Source organism: Ptiloglossa arizonensis, chromosome 6 (assembly GCF_051014685.1).
Source record: "Ptiloglossa arizonensis isolate GNS036 chromosome 6, iyPtiAriz1_principal, whole genome shotgun sequence".
NCBI classification, from domain to species: domain Eukaryota; kingdom Metazoa; phylum Arthropoda; class Insecta; order Hymenoptera; family Colletidae; genus Ptiloglossa; species Ptiloglossa arizonensis.
In genome coordinates, this window is record NC_135053.1 from 19,957,776 (window position 1) to 19,979,590 (window position 21,815).

The window sequence follows — 21,815 nt, forward strand, 5'->3', positions numbered from 1 at the left end:
GGGTGACGAATCAATTGCAACGTTTTATTTAGAAATGATAACAATTTGTTTGATTCGAAGCTTCGTTCGTTTAACGTGAAATATAATTTCATTTTGTTATCGTGTTGAGAACAGAATTAAACGAAAAGTACGAGCCTCGAAATTCATTTTTCGATATTTCGGTCTATCACGATTATTCGCGGAGCTCTTGATCACACCGATGCAATGCATGTATTTTGTGGTGGGCATTATTCCGTGAACTACCATGGTGAAATATGGATTATGTATCTCATTAGAGAATTATGGTCACGCAGTATGGTGCACGCGGTGCGAAAAAGAGGAATATGCAATGTTTCTTCGAAAACGATAGAAGTTGGTTCGTCGATGCACTGTTCTTCTTCGATGTGACCGAAGAATTTTTTTATATTATTTTTTGTTACAAAGCCATATTGTCCTGTAATAACACACGTACGAATATTTTACCAGTGTCGAATAGAGACCGGTAAAAATTTTCATCCGGACAAATATTTCGCATTCAATGTATATTTTATCCGTTACTCGTTAAATAAACATTAGAATTTGAACGATAGAACAAACATTGTCGATAAATATACGTTTTTATTCGTCGTTATTTATTCAAGCAAAAAATATTCCCTTACCGGTCAAAGGGTTCATAGAACTAGAAACTACAGTACGTTGTTATATATCAAGGACTGTCTACATCCCGTTACGCAACCGCGTTATGGGAAACCGTGCTATAAGAAACCGAGTTACAGAAAGCGCGAGCGAAGGGGACTCACGGTAACGTGTTGGCCGCGCGTAACGCGACGTTGGTTCGCGGGTTCCTATTATGCTTGCTCGTACAGAAATAAAGTAGAAAATCGTTGCGCATGCGCGACACGTTGGTCCCTTGCGAGGAATCGTTGGTGTTACGCATAGATACGTACGTACGTGACGCACGGTTAGCGAACGTGTTACGATTCACTTTTGTACGTTTCGGAAGATTTCCAAGATGGATGGAGGAACTCGGTACGTGAAAGGAGAGAAAGAGAGAAAGATAGAAACATAATAACAACCAAAAGAAGCGAATTGGGTGGAAAGTTGTCAGCGAGTGAGCGAGCGCGAGGTGCTATGGTTCGACGCGATACTCGAAGTCAGCGGCCGCGCATGCGCGGACGTAGTAGATGGAGGGGAGCCATCGGTGAAAGGACGCTGCGAAGAAAAGCATCTCTCCTCGGTGGCCCGCAACCCCCTGATCCTGGACCGAATAAATTTCTAAGAGAACCAAATGATCTTTTAGTCGACAATGAGACACACCGCGCGTACTGGATGATATTTCAATTGTATTCGCGATTCTGGCCGCGGGAGAGGAAGAAGCCCGAAAGATGAGAAAGAGCCGCGGGAGAGACAAAAGGGTTTTTCATCTATACGACGACCGGAGGGGTCCATGTTTTTGCACTCCCCTCCCCCGCCACTCCGCTCTTCTACGCCCCACCATTCGCTGGTGATCGTCGTTGCGAGCGTACGGGGTTATCGACGGGAACAAAAAGAACGCGAAATCGTTGAAACTACCGTGAAAAAAGTTCTGACCACCGAGCATAAAACTGGAATTGCTTTTTCAAATAATACCCTTGGTTTTCCGTAACCGACCGACCGTACCCCGCGATTGCTTTCAAAAGCTTTTCCGTAAGGTGAGATCCGTTGATAAAAGGTGACTCGACGAACGGACGATAGTGTGTTTGCACCTTTTCTCATTGTGCACTTTTGTCTTTTCGTACGTGCTTCAATTTCGACAGAGTTTCGCTTAAATTTCAACGGACCGTCCCTACCATTCCTCCGCTACTCGGTGTATAGAGCTGAGCGTAACCCGATCCTATGAACAAAGACGATAGACAAAGTAAGAGCAAGCGAGAGAGAAATAGGATGCCGAGCAGAAATAATCGCACGCATTACGACGAATACTCCAATTACAAACATTTTTATTTATAGACGTTTCATCTTTGAATTAATGGTGCCAATAGGTTGGTGAGACTTTTCTGATCAAGATGAATTCAAACACAACGTATAGTGGACAGATTCTACAACTGATTTATTATTATTGTTATTTGGAACGTTTAAATTTATTAGAAATAAAGTTCGTCCAATTTACGTCGTGTTTGGACTCATTTTAATCGGGAGAACCTCACCGATCCATCGATGCCGTTATTATAAAAATAGGGTGCAAAATTTTAATTACTATTTCTTTTCCGCTTACTACGTTCATTCTCTTTACTCGTCGAAACAAGCTCGAAACAATCCCTGGGATAAAATCGCCACCTGCTCCGCGATAATTTCAACGGTAACCCCCAATTTGGTTAAAGTTAAGCGTTACCGTATTTATTCTAGTATCACAGGCCAAGGTAGGGTAATTTTTACCACCGCCCTTTATTACACTTTATGAGTTAAAAAGAGGAATCAGACCAAGTTAATTATGTTAGCACGTATACAGCATCTTTTTCATTTTTAATAGTAGTTTTATCTTCAACAGATCCTACAATTATTTCGAGCACTGTACCCTTTAATTACCCTTACATATACTCCCGTAAACAACGTTCATAAAGACGGTTACCGACAAGCTGAAAAATTCGTATCTCGACCACCCAATTTCCAGCGCAGAACGCGCATAAATGTTTCAAACCCCCACGAGACGGAGGATGTTGTTCTTGTATATCGACTTACTGAAACGTTAAGGTACACCGTACTCGGACTAATAGCGTGATACGAGATGTAATGGAATCCCGATAATTACTGGAAATAAGAGCTGAAAATCCGTACAGTTCTCGAGGCAATCAATCCAATCAGCAAGCGCTCCACTTACATGGTACACTCCCCACCACTTACAGTTATTACTACCTGTTACACCCCAAACGTCACTCGTTGCTAAGTAACCATCCCTTCCACTTGTGAGCACAATGCAACGAACGAAATTCTCGCGCAATTATCGAGGTCTCGCTTATCGAGGCTCGTAAAAATTGCAACGGAAGATAAAAAAATTGCTTTCGTCGAGACAAATAATCGCACGTGACACACCCGTGGAAATTCAAAATTTTGTAAAACGGAATATCTTGCGTTCGAGTGAATATTGAAGGTAATTGGTCGGAATAATCGTTTGTTAAAATCCACAGCGAGAGACCGATGTTCGCGGAAAGAATTAACGAGGAGAACACGTTGATCGATAATTGACAATTAGAATTTTTTGTACTCCGAGTTTTTAAGGATTTGCATCGTCCGGTGGACGAAGTACATCGTGCCCGAGGACGGAGGTCGGTAAATTAACGCCGGCCGTACAACGTTCAATTATATTTAACGCTGGCGCAACATCTCAAAGAGCTAAAAAATTCGAGGTACGAAAGCCGTTAAGACACTCTCGTATAAATCATCGGAAGTTTTATAATTGGCCGTTACTTTGTTAAAAATTTATCGTCTCGAGTTTCATCGGCCCCCGTTCTCCGCTTTATTCACGGGCTACCGAAAGTCTGCCGATAATTAAATCACAGGAGAATATTCGTTGCCCCGTTAAAAATAAGCCGGGGAAACACGTTTCGTTTGTACACACATCGCGTAGATTTGTTTGGGCTTTCGTTGAACGATTAAACGCAATATGTATCGCGAGCGTTGATGAAAAGTGCGCTTCGCGCTAAACGATAATGGGAGATTACGGGTAGCAAGGTGTTGCGTTATTATAGGAAAATAAATTTCACGATTTTAAAAGAGGGCGGCAAGCAAAATTTGCCGCCGGTGGCGAGTATTAATCGTCGACGCAGGGTGTCTACGAAATTAATTATAAACTTTTAGGACCCACGTTACTCGTCCGAAAATATAAAAAATCTTACACTGAAAGCATATCCCGAAAGCGATACGTTTTGGAGTACGAGGGCAGCTCTATATAGTAAATACAAATGGAAGTCGAAAGGAATGATTCTACGACGAATGTTATTGGTCTAAAAATTTAATATCGGTGAGGAAGTTTGTGTCGAATTTATATATATACAAATAAGATAAAATAACAATGAATAACAAAAATAATAATGTATTGATAAGTTAATAATATACTGCGAGATAGAGTAAATCGAAATCGGGAACAAATTTACGAATTCGATAATAAGTACTTTTGCTCTAAGAACGTTTATCAGTAAATCACTGCGATCAATTTTAATTACAAGAATTAAAATTTTCCACTTCATCCTTATAACAACGGTACTAATGACTCGGTGAGGTTCCCCCGATAAAAATGAGCCCAAACACGACGTAAATCGGACGAACTTTATTTCTAATAAATTTAAACATTCCAAATAGCGACAATAATAAACCGGTAGTAAAATTTCTCCGATCTGTGTCGTGTTTGGACTCATTTTGCTCGAGAAAATCTCGCTAATCCATCGACACCATTGTTACAAAGATAAAGTGAAAAATGTATAAATTAAAACGTTTACGACCGGACGATTTTTGTAATACCTGCGGCGTTCCTTTAACGAGCTCGAGTTCGATCGTCGCTGCTCGGCGCACTATTTCGTTCTCGCTTAAACTTTCTATATCTGGTCACCGTCTTTGTTCATGGGATCGGGTTACGCTCGACTCGAGACTCCGAGTAACGGGACAACGATGGGGATGGTCCGTTGAAATTCAAGCGAATGTTACCGTACCGCTATATAAAATCTCTTTCGAATAGAAAATCATCTTGTTGTCCGTTCCTCGTATTTTTTAACCTTTTCGCGTTTAATTTGCGGATACGTGACGGACAAACGAATCAATGTAATCCGGCTTCAGCAGGATATACGGGTTCTTAATTAAGCTTCACATTCTAGTACCTCGTTCTTTGGTGCCGCGAACGGTTCGCACGAGAAGCTCTCCGTCATCCTCCCAGAGATCGAACTCCGCCTTGGCGTTGACGATGATCATCAACAGGGTGACACCCACCAGCGCTAAACTCCACCACAGCTTCATTCTGCGGGAATAAAGAAGAGAAAAGGGACGCCTCGTTAATCTTCACTTCGTAATTAGCGTCGTTTTAATGATTACGCGTCGCGACACCGAAGACACGGCTGGTTGGGCTCGTACAACGCGTAAAAAGAAGATCGTGTCTGCGACGGCGGCTCGTCGTTTTTCGCGCGACGATTTCAGAAATTACCGTTTCACGACGTTGTGTGGGATGCAGTGGGGCTGACTGCTCCTCGACGTGCGCAACCCCGATTCTTGCACGAGTACCCTCGTTCGTTGCGCTGCGAGTGGAAGGGGGATTGGTAACTTAGCAACAATTGAAATCGGAGGCGGAGAGGGACAGGCGGTAGCAACCGCTCTCGAGCGATTGGGTGTCTCGAACGTTGCGCGTGTTTCGATACTTGCACGAATTTTTTTCTTTTTTAGATCGCGCGCAACTATCGGGGCCGTGCTGCGTTCGCGAGCAATTTTCGATGAAATCTTTTCAAAGAGTTGGGTATTCTCAAGCTTGAGATAAGTTCAATTGAATGCTTCTTTTCTGTATCTTTTCTAGAAGGTTTCCGGTTCGAAGAAAATTGTTTTATTCCAGTCTGCCGGGTAAATAGAAACGCAAGGATAATTTCGCGAACGTTTAACAACGTTTAGTTGGTATTTTTCCACGGGCAATGGTTTTCATTCGCTTCGTTAGCGTCTCGTGGGACTCACGCGGTTGGAAACCTGATATTTTTGCAGTTACGAGATTCCCAGAGGTATTGTTCTCCAGACTGGAACTAGGTTGCTGTTTTTCTGCCTTAAACGCTGATTTAATCGATCGAACAACGACCTTCCACTCGCTACAAAAGGATTCCTCGATCAATCAAGTTAAAATGTGACTCTACATCCAGTCACACCGCGTAGCATAAACGACTTAACGTGTATCTCTCTCAACCCTTGAGCGCGGGGTCAAACAAACGACCCTGGGTCTTCCAAAAATTCGTATATAAATAACCGTAACAATTATCCGGGGTTCGGTGTAATCGAGCCGAGTCTTTTTCGACCGTTTTTATTAATTTTTTACAATCGAAGCTATTACAAAATTAAAAATACAATTTTTCCACATTTGGAATATCTTTGATCCAGTCTTTCAATGCATAACATTAGGTTGTTCGGAAAGTCATTTCGTTTTTTTTTTTTTTTTGGTGAAAATGAAACCCGACTTTTTTAGAGGGTACACACATTTTATTAAATTATATATTCTCCATTTTGGAAAACGAAATAACTTTCCAAACAACCCAATAGAAGACTTCTCAAAGCTATCTTCTATTCAATAATAGTTTAATTGTACAAGAAATTATTGCACAATGTTTTCATCAAAAATTTCCATCCCCCCACCTAATGGTATAATTAGCGAAACGATCATTTCCATCTCCATATGGCTGCAACCTACTCTCCAGCGATCTTAACGAGGGTCCATTTTCACCAAATACGGAGCCATTTTGCGCAAAGGTTGTTATCAGAAAGATCCACAAAATATACATTTCTTGTTGTACAGAAGCGCATTTTGCAAATTGATACGCGACGTTCGGTACTCGTTACTGTGGGACGTTTTAATAAATAATTAATACGTACGATGTGAGCACAGCTTTCGGAATAACGAAACAGGATCGATTGAATGATCTCTCGATGATTTCCAACGGTACATACGAATCGAGCGGAAAGAGGGGGGGGGGGGGGGACAAAAAATACGCTCCCGGCAAAAGAGAGCACAAATTCGCGCCGTAAATATAATTCAACGCGGAGACCAATAATGGCGAGAACTGGAAGCTTTAAACGCTTCCCTGATAATTATTGGTTATCCACAGAAGCGCTGCGAGGCGCGCCGGGCAATAATTAAAGCAAAGACCGGTTAAATAAACGCGAGAGCGTTTTCTCTCCCTCGATACCGAACAAATGAAAATTTACCGCGCCCCCGCGTGGAATATTAAATATCTGCCCGCGCAAACGGTTTGTAATGCAGATGCACGTGTACGGGTTAAATTGTCATGTTAATTAATAGGGAAGTGCGGGGGCGAGAAAATTATACAGAAAGAGCGATTCACTCGCCCCTGCCGACGGGAGGAAACGTTCGTTTGTCTCTTACGCGGCGCGGCAATTACTGAAATCTTTTCCATTTGCGTCAACGATTTCGACAATCAATCCCAATGAAACAATGATACGTTTATCTCGTTACGTGAACCTACTTTATGGTATAATCGATCGAACTTGTTCGGGCAATAAACCTCGTGGAACAACGCTCGCGCGACGATCTCTCCGCCGCTCGTCGTTGAAAAAAAAAAGATGGCGACTTGGTGTATGTATTGGAGGGAGCTGAAAAGAATGCACCCGGGACGGAATTTTGATCGCGATTTTTTTATTATCACCGTGCTCCATTTATTCGGATATTTAAAATCTCTGTCGACTGGACGGATAATACTTTTAAGACATTCTACGAAGTATCGAGTTGTTCGGAAAGTCATTTCTTTGTTTTTTTTTTTTTTTTTTTGTGAAAATGAAACACGATTTTTTTAGATTGTATAAATATTTTATTAAATTATATATTTTCCATTTTGGAAAACGAAACCCCATTCCAAACTCCATTTTTTTTTTACGTCTTTTGCGAAGAAAAATTATGACCGTGCACGAACTACCCTTCTAGTGGAGTAAATTTCAACCGAATGATCTTCTCTGATGTTGAGGTCCAATTTTATTACAAACGTGAAATGTTTTTTCGGTCGTAGTAATATAAACTAGACACTCGACATAAAAGAAAAATGCAAATTTTGTTGAAATTTTACAGCATTTCTTTCTCAGGTGGTTGGAATTACTATAACACTACTATATAAATTAGACACTCGACATAAAAAGAAGTAAAAAATTTTGTTGAAATTTTACAGCATTTCTTTCTCGGGTGGCTGGAATTACTCTGCTTTCCCCTATCGTAGTTTATTTATTGTACGCGAGTCTGTAAAACGCCAACCGATCGGGCGAAACGTTTCGTTCGAGAGTGTATCGAGCCTGGTACGCGGACCGACACGACTGGAGCGAGTATCGCCTCCGAACCGATGTGACTGGAGCGAGTATTGTCTCCGAACCGACACGACCGAAGCGCACAGGGTAATAATTTATTCTCCGTCGATTCTGTCCAAAATAATTAAACGATTCGAGAATGTTTGTCGTCGAAAGTTTAACCTTGCAGTAATTAAAGATTTTTATACATTGTACACGAATATTATTATATATAGTGCGATTTTCCGAAGGGTTCAGAAATAATCAGTCTTAATTAGTAATCTCGCGACAAGAGAAACGCGTTCGTTCGCTGGATAGTAATCCATCACAATTTCAGAAACTCGAGTCGAAGGCTCCGGTACCGCAACGGTGCATTGAATTAATTAAATCTTGCAGTTCGCGATGAGTAATTAAAGAATCCTTTAATGTAACGGTTTCTGCGAAGGTAAACACAGCCGCGAAGTAAGCTCCGTGACAAATAACACCGGAAACAACGGATGGAAAAACCAACAACGATAAAGAAACGTGTTTCACCGTGGAAATGCTTACACGCGAGGAAACGCTCGGGAAAAATTGCCACGGTCGCGAAAAATTGAATACATCTCGGGAATTAAATACTAAGTGTCGTTTAATTCTCTGAGAGAAACTCCGGCCGGGATAATATCGATTTACTTGCGAACAGTTGCCGCGACTTGTGGACAGAAGGGTGAAAGGAGGATGGCGAGGTGGGGGGCGCGAGAGGGGCGGAGATACTATGCAAATTTGTATTGTTTCGTGTCGCGGAGTTAATACGAAACCGTTTCCGCCGATAGGCTCTCTCCTACGGGGTGCATTACATGAAAATTCATAATTGTTAATCAGCGACTAACGTCGGAGCCCGGGTCTCGTGTGTAGAACGAACGATCGCGTATAATTAATAAGGATTAGCGTGTCGACTCGGTATCGTAATGACGACACCGCAAGTAGCTTCGAGTCAGGCAGTGAGGGGGGTTGGTGGGAGGATTTTCGTTGCGTTTTCGAGGGAATTAAATTAATATTCCCGGCGGTACCTGCACGGAGGCTTCAGCTCCTGACATTAATGCTCTCTAACGAATCTCGTTCGGAACACTAACGATGGATTACATTAGACTCCTGCACGCAAAACGTATATTTCGGTCTTCCGATCGAACTACGAAGTTGCGTCAATTTTCCAATAGAAATGATCTTTGGACGTTGGACGAGACTTAAAGAACAAGGTTTGGCAAGAATTTGGAGATCGAGCGACGCTCGGAACGCTCGTGAGTGCTTGCAGGTCGCGCGAAGAGGCGGGAAGTGGGCGGAGTAAGTCGAAACGGTTTGGTGGGGGAACTCCCTCGGTGGCCTTGAGCGGCCAATTGATGACGCAGCTCGGGAGCGATCGAGATTGTTCACGCGAGTGTACGTTGCACTTTGCACAACGAAGGCGTGCATTTACTTCGTGAAAAGGCGCGCAGCGACTTATGGCGTCTTTTCGGTCATTGTGTACAAACTGAATGTTACAAAGACAATGATAAAAATTAATAATAAACTACTCGCTCTGGGTAACTCTCTTTGCAAAGTTACAGTAGTCTTTCTCAAAGTATTGAGTCGTTCAAAAAGTCGTTTCGTTTTTCTTTTGGTGAAAATAAAACACAATCTTTTTAGAGCGTATAAATATTTAATTAAATTATATATTCTCCATTTTGGAAAACGAAGTGACTTTCCGAACAATCCAATACTAGCCGATCGATAAATTCATCGATAGAATATATAGTGTCTCATATACGTTGACGCACAGATATATGTCCTATAAAATTAAAAAGAAAATGGAAAACGTCTTTTACAATTTCGAGAGGGAATTCGAATGGCATTATTGGTTGTTTAATATATTTTACTTCGGAATCCCGGTGTGCGTAAAAGTACGCGTAACTTTTGCTTAAAATATGTTTTTTACCAAAATGATAGTGTATACTGAAACGAGAATAGTACCGTAACGGAAACAAAGGGGGTTTGTCCACATATTTTTCTCTTGGGACGTCTACGGAAAGATTTGGAAACCACTGGGGTTCGGCGAAATATGCGTCGCCCGCGTGTTGTCCTTCGCTACTGCGTCTGCGCCAAATACTTGGCTTTGTAGTTCCCAGTACCATTACTCTCGTACCCTGACAGATGGCGCTGAAGTCGACCACATGACTTCTACGTCGCCCCCGACTTTCCAGCGAACAGAGATGTCGTCATTTTTTGTTTTATTTTTTTTCGACTATCACGGAAACGCAGAAAAGATTGCTAAGGAGCTTGGATCGCGAACGAGGTCATCCTCGAACGACAGGAAAGGGCGATGATTTTTTAATGTCCACGGGAACTGGCTGCCGTCGATCGTATCGTAAGCTCGTTTCGACGAAAGGGACGTTAATTAATCTCAAGAAGCGACTGTCTTCGTCGGCGCGCGCCGCTGCCGAGCGAGAAACTAGCTTACAACTTTTTAAATTTATAATTAAACCGGTTCCACTCTCGTTCTTTCTTCCGTTGGGGACATTTACATCGTACTTTGCTTGAATCTTAATAAGCTCAAGACGGAAAAGTTTTCCATTTCCGAGGGCCTCGTTAATATTTATGCCAGGATACGTAATTGTTCGAGTACGTAGACAATCTTTATCGTCTTGTTAACGTTAATTGCCGAACAGTGACGGTCCCTGCGTGTCAACGTCTCGCGAACCCCTTCCACACTGATCGCGCATATGGCGTACACCCTCGCACAAAAGTCACAGTACACGTATCCACTTTTAACAAATTTTGATTGCAAAGTGCGAATTATTGAAATTATTTTGCCTTATCCTTGACGTATATTCATGGATATAATATATTAGGTAAGTACAAGCAAGGAAAAAATATATAGTCGTTCGAATGTTTTAAATAATGGAAAACGTATTCGAATCGTTGAACAAAAAATGTTTATAGTTATAAACAGAGTGGAATCATATCAATCGAAGAGTTAAGAACGTTAAAAAGATCGTCAAAAGATTAAATTATTATTAACGATTTTGGTGAGATTTTGTGTAAATTATTGCACAAACTTTTTATTCTACGCGTAACTAATACCATAAAGTATAAAAAAAGATTCCGTTAAAAGTTTCAACGATTGCGATGCTACGTAAATTTCACGACATTTTATGTTCTTCCGCCAACAGGAATCCATGGAATTTTATTATCTTTTCCGTCAATTTTAAATATCAAACTCATTTTTTACCATTGTTAGTTGCGCTCCCAATTGTTGTTTACAATTATTATTTTTCAGTGAAAACAGTAAAATAGAAACGATGAACTGTGAGTGATAAACCAAAGACGGATAACATTTTAATCAAATAAAAAATGATAAAGTCAACGTGTATTCTTTATAACATTTACTCGACTGGAGAACGAAATCTCTATTTATTCGTTGTAAAACATTTCATTCTAGAATATAAATTCTTATTTTTATTCCGACGAGTGACGTACATCAAAATTGTTTATCTTTCGTTGGTTGTAATTTTATCTGAATACAAATTTTATCCACCTCTGTAACACACCCACACGAAAAATGTGTGTTACATTCAAATGAAATTTGAATTTGAAATTGTAGTCCGTGTATTTTAGCAAAGTAATGTAAACACGAGATAAACACGAGAAAGAATAGAATACCAGGGGTTCGTTGACCCGTGGTACTTTAGGGTTAAGTTCAAACGTTACCCACATATCCGGGCGTAGAATTTTAAACGGCCCACCCTGTATATAGTGCACGATATATATTCTCCGTTCACGACGCGAAACAAATGATGTAGTCCGAGCGACTGCACTTGAAGAGGGATTGCTTCGAGGGCTGAAGAAAAATTACCCATTCAAATTGTATGTAATGCAGGCAGGAAACCTGCACCAGCATTTTCGCGGGGTGCATTCTTCAAAAAATAAATCTTTCCTTGTAGTCGAATTAATTTCTCACCGATAAAAGAATTGAAAAGTGACAAAAATTACGAAACTCGTGACTTTGCACTAATCGATAAAAATATACGGATAAAATTACATTACGCGTGTATTTTTTAAACAATTCGATTCCGTTCGATTTCTCACCGATAAAAAAAATTAAAAGTGACAAAAATTACGAAACTCGTGACTTTGCACGAAGCAATAAAAATATACGAATAAAATTACATTGCTTGTGTATTTTTTAAACAATTCGATTTCTCACTGATAGAAAAAATTAAAAGTGACAAAAATTACGAAACTCGTGACTTTGCACGAAGCAATAAAAATATACGAATAAAATTACATTGCTTGTGTATTTTTTAAACAATTCGATTTCTCACTGATAGAAAAAATTAAAAGTGACAAAAATGACGAAACTCGCGACTTTGCACGAATTGATAAAAATATACGGACAAAATTACATTACTTGTGTATTTTTTAAACAATTCGATTTCCGTCAATTTCTCACCGATAAAAATTCAAAAGTTGAAAAAATGTCATAAACTCGAGACTTCCCGCCGGTAAAAAATACCGATAAAATTACACTGTGCATACGTACGCGCGTTTAATTGCCGAGTAATAATTTTTTTAATTTCGAATCGTTGTTGTACAGAACGCGCGAAAACCAAGAACCGTGAAATTTACGATCGAACTTCGAACGCTCGTCGGTGATACATTTGTAACTCCGGTTAATCGCGCTGGCTTTGTAACGAGCAATTTAAAATACAAAAAAAAAAAAAGAAAGAAAGAATCGGTAGAGCGATTGCTCGACAAATCGAAAATCGCGAGATCTCGAACGCTCGTGTCTGCGCGAAATTTAATTGGGCCAATTTCTCCTTTTAGGTTAGGTTAATAATAGCGCGCCACCGCACACTTCCACCGTACATGTGCACACATATACCGTTCTACTTTCGCGTGTCCAATTGCATTCAATCCCCCGATTCATATTGCGCAATAAATGCGTATTATCGTTATCGCGGTCCGATATTCGTGGAAAACGGTAACAATGAACCGTCGGGTTGGCTGAGGGGCGAGACTCGCGGTCTGAAATTGCAACTCGCCGCGAATTAGATACCGAGGGATCCTCCGGAATCCGCCGGCGGGATATATCGGCGCGGAAAGTGGCTGCGCGCCGCAAGGAACGCCCGAAGAATGAATTTTAACGAGGTAGGCGCGAAGAGAATGGCGCAAATCGGCCCGAAACCGGCGACGAAAAGTTTAATAACCGCGCGTTAATGAACGCCAGCTGCAGTTCCGCGAATCGTGCCGCAGCCGCGCGCCATTTCGCGCCGCCTGCATTCTTATGGGGTGAAAAGAACGACCACTGGAGAGAGAGGAGAGCGGAGAGAAAAGAAAAAAGAAAAAAAGCGAGCGTCAGAGAAATGGGAAAAAGGAAAAGGAAGAGAGAGGTCGGGGGGGAAAAAAAGGTCGCGAACGCGGCGCGACGAAAAATCGAGAAAAGAAAAAAAAAAGAAGAAAGAAAGAAAGAGACGAACAGAAGGGAGAAACATGGAAGGAGCTGGGGCGGCGTAGGGGACACGAAATAAGGGTACGTTGGAAAAATGGGAATTACCGTGGAAGGAAATCGTTTCCAGCAATTTCGTTAACGAACTGAGTAAACGAAAGTGTTCGTATCGCTGAAACAAAGAATTTCCGTGACCGTGTTTGGATAACCCTTTATCGTAAGATGAGTGGAATATGCTAAAGTTTGCACCAATTTCGCTCGCGGTGTTGTATCTCGCCGTTATTTAGGTTATCTTATTTGCATGTTGGTCGTTAAAAAAGAATCGAATACTTTGAAAAATTTATTCCTTGGTATTACGAAAGACAATTACCGTTTCGATACACTAATTTGGATTTTCTTTAGTGTGGAGAAAAAATGATTAGGTTATATCTGTGCAGGCAATTATAGGGGTTGTTCTTAAAGTCATTTCGTTTTCCAAAATGGAGAATGTATAAGTTCGAGGGTCAAATTGCTAAATAAGAAATAACAAATTCGAAAAGTAATAGATTTTCGTCGAGACCGGCCTTTATTATCCGTGGTGTACGAAGGGAAGAAGAAATTAATCCCGCCTATATTAAACTCGTGACGAGGCCGATCTAATGAGAATATTATATGAAGCCGGTTCTCCAAAATGGCGCAGTCCTCGGGGTCCACTTGCACGGAAATTTATATTCCCGGGCAGCGTCAAATTTTCCCTCATTACGGTGCTCGTGTTCTCTCATCGATCTCTTAAAATCAGACTGACAAATCCGGCATGGAAAACCAACGTTCCACGAATTGTTTCGATCGATCATTCTTGTAATCAATTTCACAAACGCGAATACTCACGACGACTCGCTTCGGTATGCAATCGGGCGTTCCTATCGGTACAAAATATTCAATAAACCGTAATACATGTGTAATACAACCTGGTCATGCCGGAAATTTAATACGCTACAAAGAACACGTGCCGTTGTAATTTCCGCTACCCATCTGTCACGATAATTATTCGATGTATTAATTTTCAAAATTAACGTTCGACGCGCGATAACACATTTAGTCCCTCAATTGCGAGCACCATTTGTTCATTCTTCCCATAAATAATCCCGTTTGTTCGTCTTTCTTTCAAAGAAACACATTTACACAACAATATACATTTTTTCATCCCTGGAAAAAAGTGTTCCCTTCGTTGGCCCAAATCAGCCAAGATTACTCGCGAAACGACTCGATAAGTTCGAGATGGCACGATCTACTGTCTATACGTCAAATATCGATCGATTATTTTTTTCTATCGTAAGAACAGTTTTTTGTTTCGGTCGCAACACCTACTACAAATTGGACAGTAGCACTTAACAGATTAATATCTTCGCGAGTGTGAAAAATGAAACGATGTAATTCGTTACGTACTTCCTACGAAAATAATGACAGAAAAGATATTAACGCTATTTAATGGCCAAGTTACCAGATGACGCTACCGCGGACGTAGAGTTGGAAAGTTAACGGTTATTACAGTGTTGAGAATATTCCCGTGCGTCCATTAAGCCATTTTCCATTAACCACGCTCCGCGTAATCTGGGCACGTATAATTATTCCCTTTTTAAATCCGAGAAGTCAGCGAGAAAAAAAGAAAAAAAAGAAAGAAAAATAAACGCGACGATCGGCCCGAATTCCAGCCAAGAGCCCCCCGTAACGCGTCGGGTACGTAAATACGTAGAACAACGACGGGCATACCGAGACGAAATTGCAACGTTGCGCGCATCGGCCCTGACCGATCCCGGCCGCGGAAGCAGCAGATTGATTTGGTCGCTAAAGGGTGCGCGACGACACGCATAAATCATTGTTTCAAGGTCCTTCCTTGGCAACGCGCGCGCACGCCAGCCGCTGGGCGCGCATAATCTACAACGCTCGGAGAGCACGTCTTCAAAGAGACTCTTGAAATTGATCCTCTGGAGCACAGTCGCGAATACAGAGGGCGAGAGGAACGGGACGGGGAGGGGAGGGGATGTGCTCGTGTGCAACGTTCGAGACAAGGACGACCCTGTGCCGAGAGCTCGTTACAGAGATTTTGCGTTCGGTTTTTAGTTCAGACGACCTCCCGGGCGTTTGGTATCCAGTTCAGACGACCTTTCCCCGTTTGGTTTTCAGTTCGGGCGACCTCTCGCATTTATTTTTACCGGATTTCCGACAGTAACGAGCACCACGTTTACGAAGTACGGCGTACCCGGCTCTCTGCGGCTTCAGGTACTCGGTACGCGAAAAATTATAACACGAAATCCAGAAATTACATAATAATAATAATAATAATAATAATAATAATAATAATAATAATAATAATAATAATAATAATAATAGTAGTAGTAGTAACGCGAATACGTTATTGTACCGGAGTCGCGCGGTAATGGCCCGCTTAAATTTAAGTAAATCAGACGGCCGGCGTTGAAATTATCGCGGTGCAAGTAGCGATTTTATTTCAGAAATTGTCCCGAGCGCGAGTCACCGGGCGCTCGCATCGAGGAAAGGGATAAACATAGCGGGAATAAGCGAAAAATGAATAGCGCGCGGAGCGGGAACAAACGGTCGAGCTCGAGCGTTTCAAAGGAATGCCGCGCGTACTATACGATGGATAAATCAACCAATTATAATTGGAATTACAATTTTTCATACTATCGTTCTATCTTCGTAACAATAGGATCAATGGATCGGCGAGGTTCTCCCGATAGAAATGAATCCAAACACGACGTAAATTGGATGAACTTTATTCGTATTGAATTTAAATATCTCGGAGAGCGGAAATAATGGAACAATGGTAAAATTTCTCCGATTTATACCGTGTTTGGACTCATTTTGATCGGGAGAAGCTCGGCGATCTACCGGCGCTATTGTTACAAAGATAAAGTGCAAAATGTAGAAATTAAAATTGTTGTAACTGAATGATGATTCATCGTAATGTATGCGACGGTACTTGGAAGTGCTCGAGCTTTAATCATCCCTGCTCGGCACAACATTTCTTTTTCGCTTACTCTCAATGTATCTATTCGTTGTCTTTGTTCATATGATCGGATTACGTCCGGCTCGAGACACCGATTAGCGAGAGAATAGTGGGGATGTCTCGTTGAAATTTAAACGAAATAATTCTATCGAAATTTAAGCGAGCCTTTTTATACAAAATATACGTAATGTACGTATGCATGTACGTAAAGTCTAGCTGTAGACTGATCCAACCTAACCTGTTCTCTCTTGAAAATCATAACACCGTTGAAGTCTAGCTGTAGACCGATCCAACCTAACCTCTTCTCTCTTGAAAATCACAACACCGTTAATAATCATTCGATGATACCGATAGCTGACCTTTATGCTACAACTATTCGATTGTACATTGTTTTTATAATAATAATCAGAGATTTTAAAAGAAAAGAAAAAAAATCGCTTCGTTTCGTGCGTCTACATTGGGAACAATGTCGCGAGCGAAAAAATCCCACGATGGTTCCTTCGTGCTATTGTTCGATGGAAATTCACGTGGTTCGACATCGTTCCTCCCTGCTACGGTGTTTCTTGAACCAAACTATTTCTCGTCGGTCGTTTCGTTCGCCCGCGTTCTAGGCCAGCGCAGCCCCGGCTAACAATAGTGATCTGGCCAGACATTGTACACGCGCCGGTGGTTCTTCACATCGATCTTCGCGATGTCGATACACAGCGATACACACGCGGGCAGGGAGAAAATATTATTCGCCCCGTGTTCGGTAACGGATGAGAGCAACAAAGTTATCGACAGATGAAATTGTTACCCCGCGCGTGTGCGCACTCTGTGGGACGAAAAGTAAAATATATGCAACTTTAAGGTGGGGAGGGGGCACATTTGAGTGAAAACGATTAAATTCCAGCGCAATACCGCGCTGTATACCGATTGTTCGATTGAATTGCGCATCGATGAAATTTTAAATATTTATTATAAAGCTCGGGGTAAAGATTCGCGTGTACAAATGGGTGCGGGCAATTCGATGCTCGATCGAATTGTCCATAAGCCGTGTTATATAGAATGGTCGCTTACCATTGCGATCAAACATTCTTTGCGCGAAAAAATCTGTCAAAACGGCAAAGTTTGGTAAACTTCGAAAATCTCACCATTCGTTATCGCGATTGCGGTGCACGATCCACAGTTGTTATCAAATATTTCAGTGGCCCGTTATCGACGCGTTTTGAATAAATTTTCGATATTATAAATAGAGATAAAAAGCCTTTCATCCTCAAAAGTGACCGATAAATATTATATTGCTCGTAGTAATTACAGCGATATCGATAGAGCCGGTGATACACACGCGTTTGGGAAACTGCATTTGCATAGTGGATGGGTATTACATTTTGAAATATCGTGTACCCGAAAAACTATGAGCAATAAAATTTTGTTATTCGAGCACTCGTGCGTGAATCCAACTGTAAAATAAATTTTCATGAATATATATCGTTAATATTTTTTTCTATATCCCTTTGCTTCGCCCATATGTAAACGGGGGGTCTCCTTTTTTTCAGGAAATTCGAGTTTGCGGTACCATGCATATATTCGATGGAAAATTGCATCGCGTGCAAAGGGTTGAAGTTCGTAAACACGTTTCAACGGAGTCAACGATCTCGCGTAATGAAATCTGCAACGAAATCGAATTCTTTCGGCGATTCCACCGCCCGTTGTCGCGTCGACACATGAAAAAAAAAAAAAAAAAAAAAGAACTTTCGGTGTCGAGTTACCGCTGACACCACACAATGGCGTTATTTGCGCGATTGAATTACCCCATCCAAGAATAACGCCAATTAATCACGCGAGACAGAGTTCCAGCGCGCACCGATCCCCCTCTCTTCGGAGCTTGGCAACGATAACGTAAAAAATCGTTTTTATCCGATTCCTGCACCCCCGAAATGGACAAAATGGCGCTCGATTTCGATCCGACACGACGACCGGTTATCGTTATTTCAAGTACCGAGGGAACAACGCGAGAAAACGGAGTCCGACGATGAGCTGCATTTTATGAACTACGGGAGGCGCTATGGTCTCTCATCCACGAAGCGTCGACGCGTTTCAACGGCTGAAATAAATCCAGTGTCTCCCCAAAGGCTATAAACTGAAATTTTTGCACGGCAGCGTCGTTCGGGAACGATTATTATTACTGCGACAATCGAAGAAATCCCCGAGGCGAATTTTACGGGCTCGACCTAACCTGAACAAAAGATGTCGAGAGTTGAAATAACTGCGTGGATCGTTAGAAACACGTGTCGTTCGACGAACGATTCTCGGACGTGAAGGAGCTTGCCTTTGTATGCGAACAATCTACGCGGCACATGCTTCCCTGTGTTGTGTACTGTATATGGTCGCCTGTTGTCCATGTGTGCCCAGTCCTTGGGACAAGAATTTCTCAGGATGGGTTCGAATCTCTGTTTACCTCCAATGTAAACATTCACAGCAGATTGTTTTGCGAGAGGTCGAAGTGGCGCACGAAGGCAACTGTGTGACTCGTTTTAAACGTACAACTGCGCGTTTAAACCAGCGATGGGAAGAATTTGTATTGTGGTTAAAAGTTTCGAATAACGTGTAAAAAAATAAACAATTTAACGTCTTTTATCCATGTGTATTATAATCCGAACGAATAGAAGCTTATACTAACTGTTTGTTTGAATAAACTTTGCAAATAAGTCGCTACTGACTGCTTTAATTATTCGTTATCGATTATCAAGGTTGGATTAATAAGAGCATTTAACTGTACTTCGCCTTTGTACCGAACGTAGACATAATTTTCTTTTCTTTTTTGTCTTTCTTCATGCAATACTGTATTATTTTGTTTCATTTTTAATGTATACAATCCAGACACAATCGAGACAAATTATGGTGGTTATTATTATTATTATTATTATTATTGTTGTTGTTTGTTCGAATAAAATTTTTTTTGAGTATTACACTGATAAGATAATGTTCTGTAAACGTATTTCCGCAAATACTTCTTTTTTATATTATTATACAAGCATTGGTGGTTGAACATTAATAAAATGATTTTACATATTGCTACTGTTTTAACTAATTTGACGATCGTCTAATTCGGAAACACCCTGTACACTAGGTAGAACACGAACGTGTTGGTAACTACTCGCGAAGCTCGTGGAACAGATACCTGTTTTCTAGATAAAAGTAAAAAAAAAAAAAAGAAGGTGAAGTACACGGAGTAAAGTGTGTAGATATGGAAGTACATACAGGGTGGGAGAAACGTAAGGGAAGAGGGAACGAATCGTTGGAAAAAGTCGTCAAGGTGTACCTCGCGAACCTAGAAGAAAAAAGTGGCAAACATGGTGCGCAGAAGTCGATAAAACCACTATAGACGGAAATGTCCCTTTTGCTGGGGGAACTGCGTTGTTGATTTTTCTTTCACGTCACACGGGCCGCGAACGGAAAGGGGACCAGTTATAATATCCATTTCTATGGAATCGACACCGGCGACTCCTGTATCGAAATACCATCGATAAGTGCAACGACGCCGTGGCAGAAATTGACCAAGGCGAAGTCAGAGATTTTTGCAACGCAATAGCAACCCCTAGCACGTCAACCACAAACGTAACACAGTAGAACCTCCATTGTTCGATCTATAGGAATTTTTAGATAACAGAGAATTCGTCATACGTTTATACAACATTACTTTTGTATTTTATTCAACGACTTTATTCGCCATAATGAGGACAAAAAAATATAACGAGGTAATAAATTAAAATCTTGCAAATAAAAGAATTGAACCCTAATTATGATAAAAATTTCAAATTTGATATTTGTTGCGATTCTCAAATGAAAGTATCTTCAATAGATTGGTAAGGTTTTCCTGGTGAGAATGAGTCCAAATACGATCTCGTTCGAACTAGTTTTAATTATACGTAGAAAAAATTGTTCAAATAACGCATGAGCAAAGGTGGTCCAAATTGAGCCGCGTTTGGATTGATTTTCATCGAGAAGATTTCACCAATTGTTTAATAATACTCTCGTGAAAACATGTCAAGTATAACAAATTTTATATCATACATTCTATTCACTTTCGATACCTACCCCGCTTTCGAGCGAATTGGTGGCCTCGATTTTATGTTTGGAAACTGTAAAACTGTAGCGAATACCACAGTATCGGTGATTCGTATAGCTTCGGATAGAAGTGTACTCGGATAATATATAGGTTCGCATGAAGCTGCGAATTTACCTCGATTTTCATGGCGTATCGCCGGAATATGGAAACGTGGATAACCTCTATTCCCAAAATCGAGTCGACACTCTTATTTTCCGTGTTGCGCGCATAGCATTGTACGCTTCGAAGACGGAAGTCGTATTTCTCGTTCGACTGGTAGCCACCGGAATTTGGCGAATCTCTAGCTTTCAGGATTTGCGGGTATCGAGGATGTACAGGGGGTCTCGACCGGATTGTCCACGGCGTATTCGTTGAAAAATCAATTTCGAGGGGGATACAAGGTTGAATCGGAAGGATATATACCGGATGATTGCACAGACAAACAGCTACGTTATGGTCAATAGATCTCCGAACTCTAGACGAATGCACGCATACGTAATCCGAATATAAATGGAAAGAACTTGATATAAACACACTCGTATTTACAATATTGAGTAAACGTCACACTGGATATACACTTGTTCCATTTGAGAGGCAGTGACAGGGGGTATCGGCCCTACTGAATGTCAAACGGTGTTTACAGGTTGTAATTTTTCCATTAATCCAACATTTTCTTATGGTTATAACGTACAGGAGTGCTGCCATCTATTTTAGAAATATCGTGTACCTTTTATTTGTATAAAAGAAAAAAAGAAAATGAAAAGAACGCGTTGCACGTTAGAAGACGCTAACGTTATTTTTGCATTCAAAGAATACTTCCCATCCCGGACGAACGTCGCGTAACTCAGCTAGTAGTGTCCATTAATTCAACACTTCCCTAGGCTCGTACAAAGGCGAGCAATATCACCGACGTCTCAAAAGGAGACTAGCACGTGTTCCGTGCACGTGACCCACCTATTATCATCTCCGTCTTCTTAGGACCTTTTCAAAGAATCCGTGGAACACCGCACACAAAACGTCCACGCGGCCGCGCACTGCCTGATGCTTTCTGTTTCGTCGAAATACCGCCATACATGGGGTTTTCGTTTCTCCGTCTTTTTCGTCGATCGCGTTTCTACACACCCCCCGCTCCCCAACCAACCAGACGTCGTTTCTGTTGGTACGCCTCTGTAAACAAAAGCAAAGCAGCGCGCTGCCGGGCTTCACGACGCTCAGAGAAGAAAGGACACGAAGGCATCACGGGCTGGAGGACGGCAGAGGGCCGAGGGGATCTTTTA

At 41.3% G+C, this 21,815-nt stretch overlaps 1 protein-coding gene across 1 annotated transcript in view; it reads right to left on the minus strand.

Moving 5' to 3' along the window:
- LOC143148158 (uncharacterized) overlaps positions 1 to 21,815 on the minus strand; it is a 52,971-nt gene that overhangs the window by 8,286 nt on the left and 22,870 nt on the right. The window contains exon 2 of the mRNA XM_076314144.1: positions 4,827 to 4,963. Within this exon, the coding sequence (XP_076170259.1) occupies positions 4,827 to 4,962 (136 nt within the window). The 5' untranslated portion in view covers position 4,963. The remainder of the gene's footprint in view (positions 1 to 4,826; positions 4,964 to 21,815) is intronic.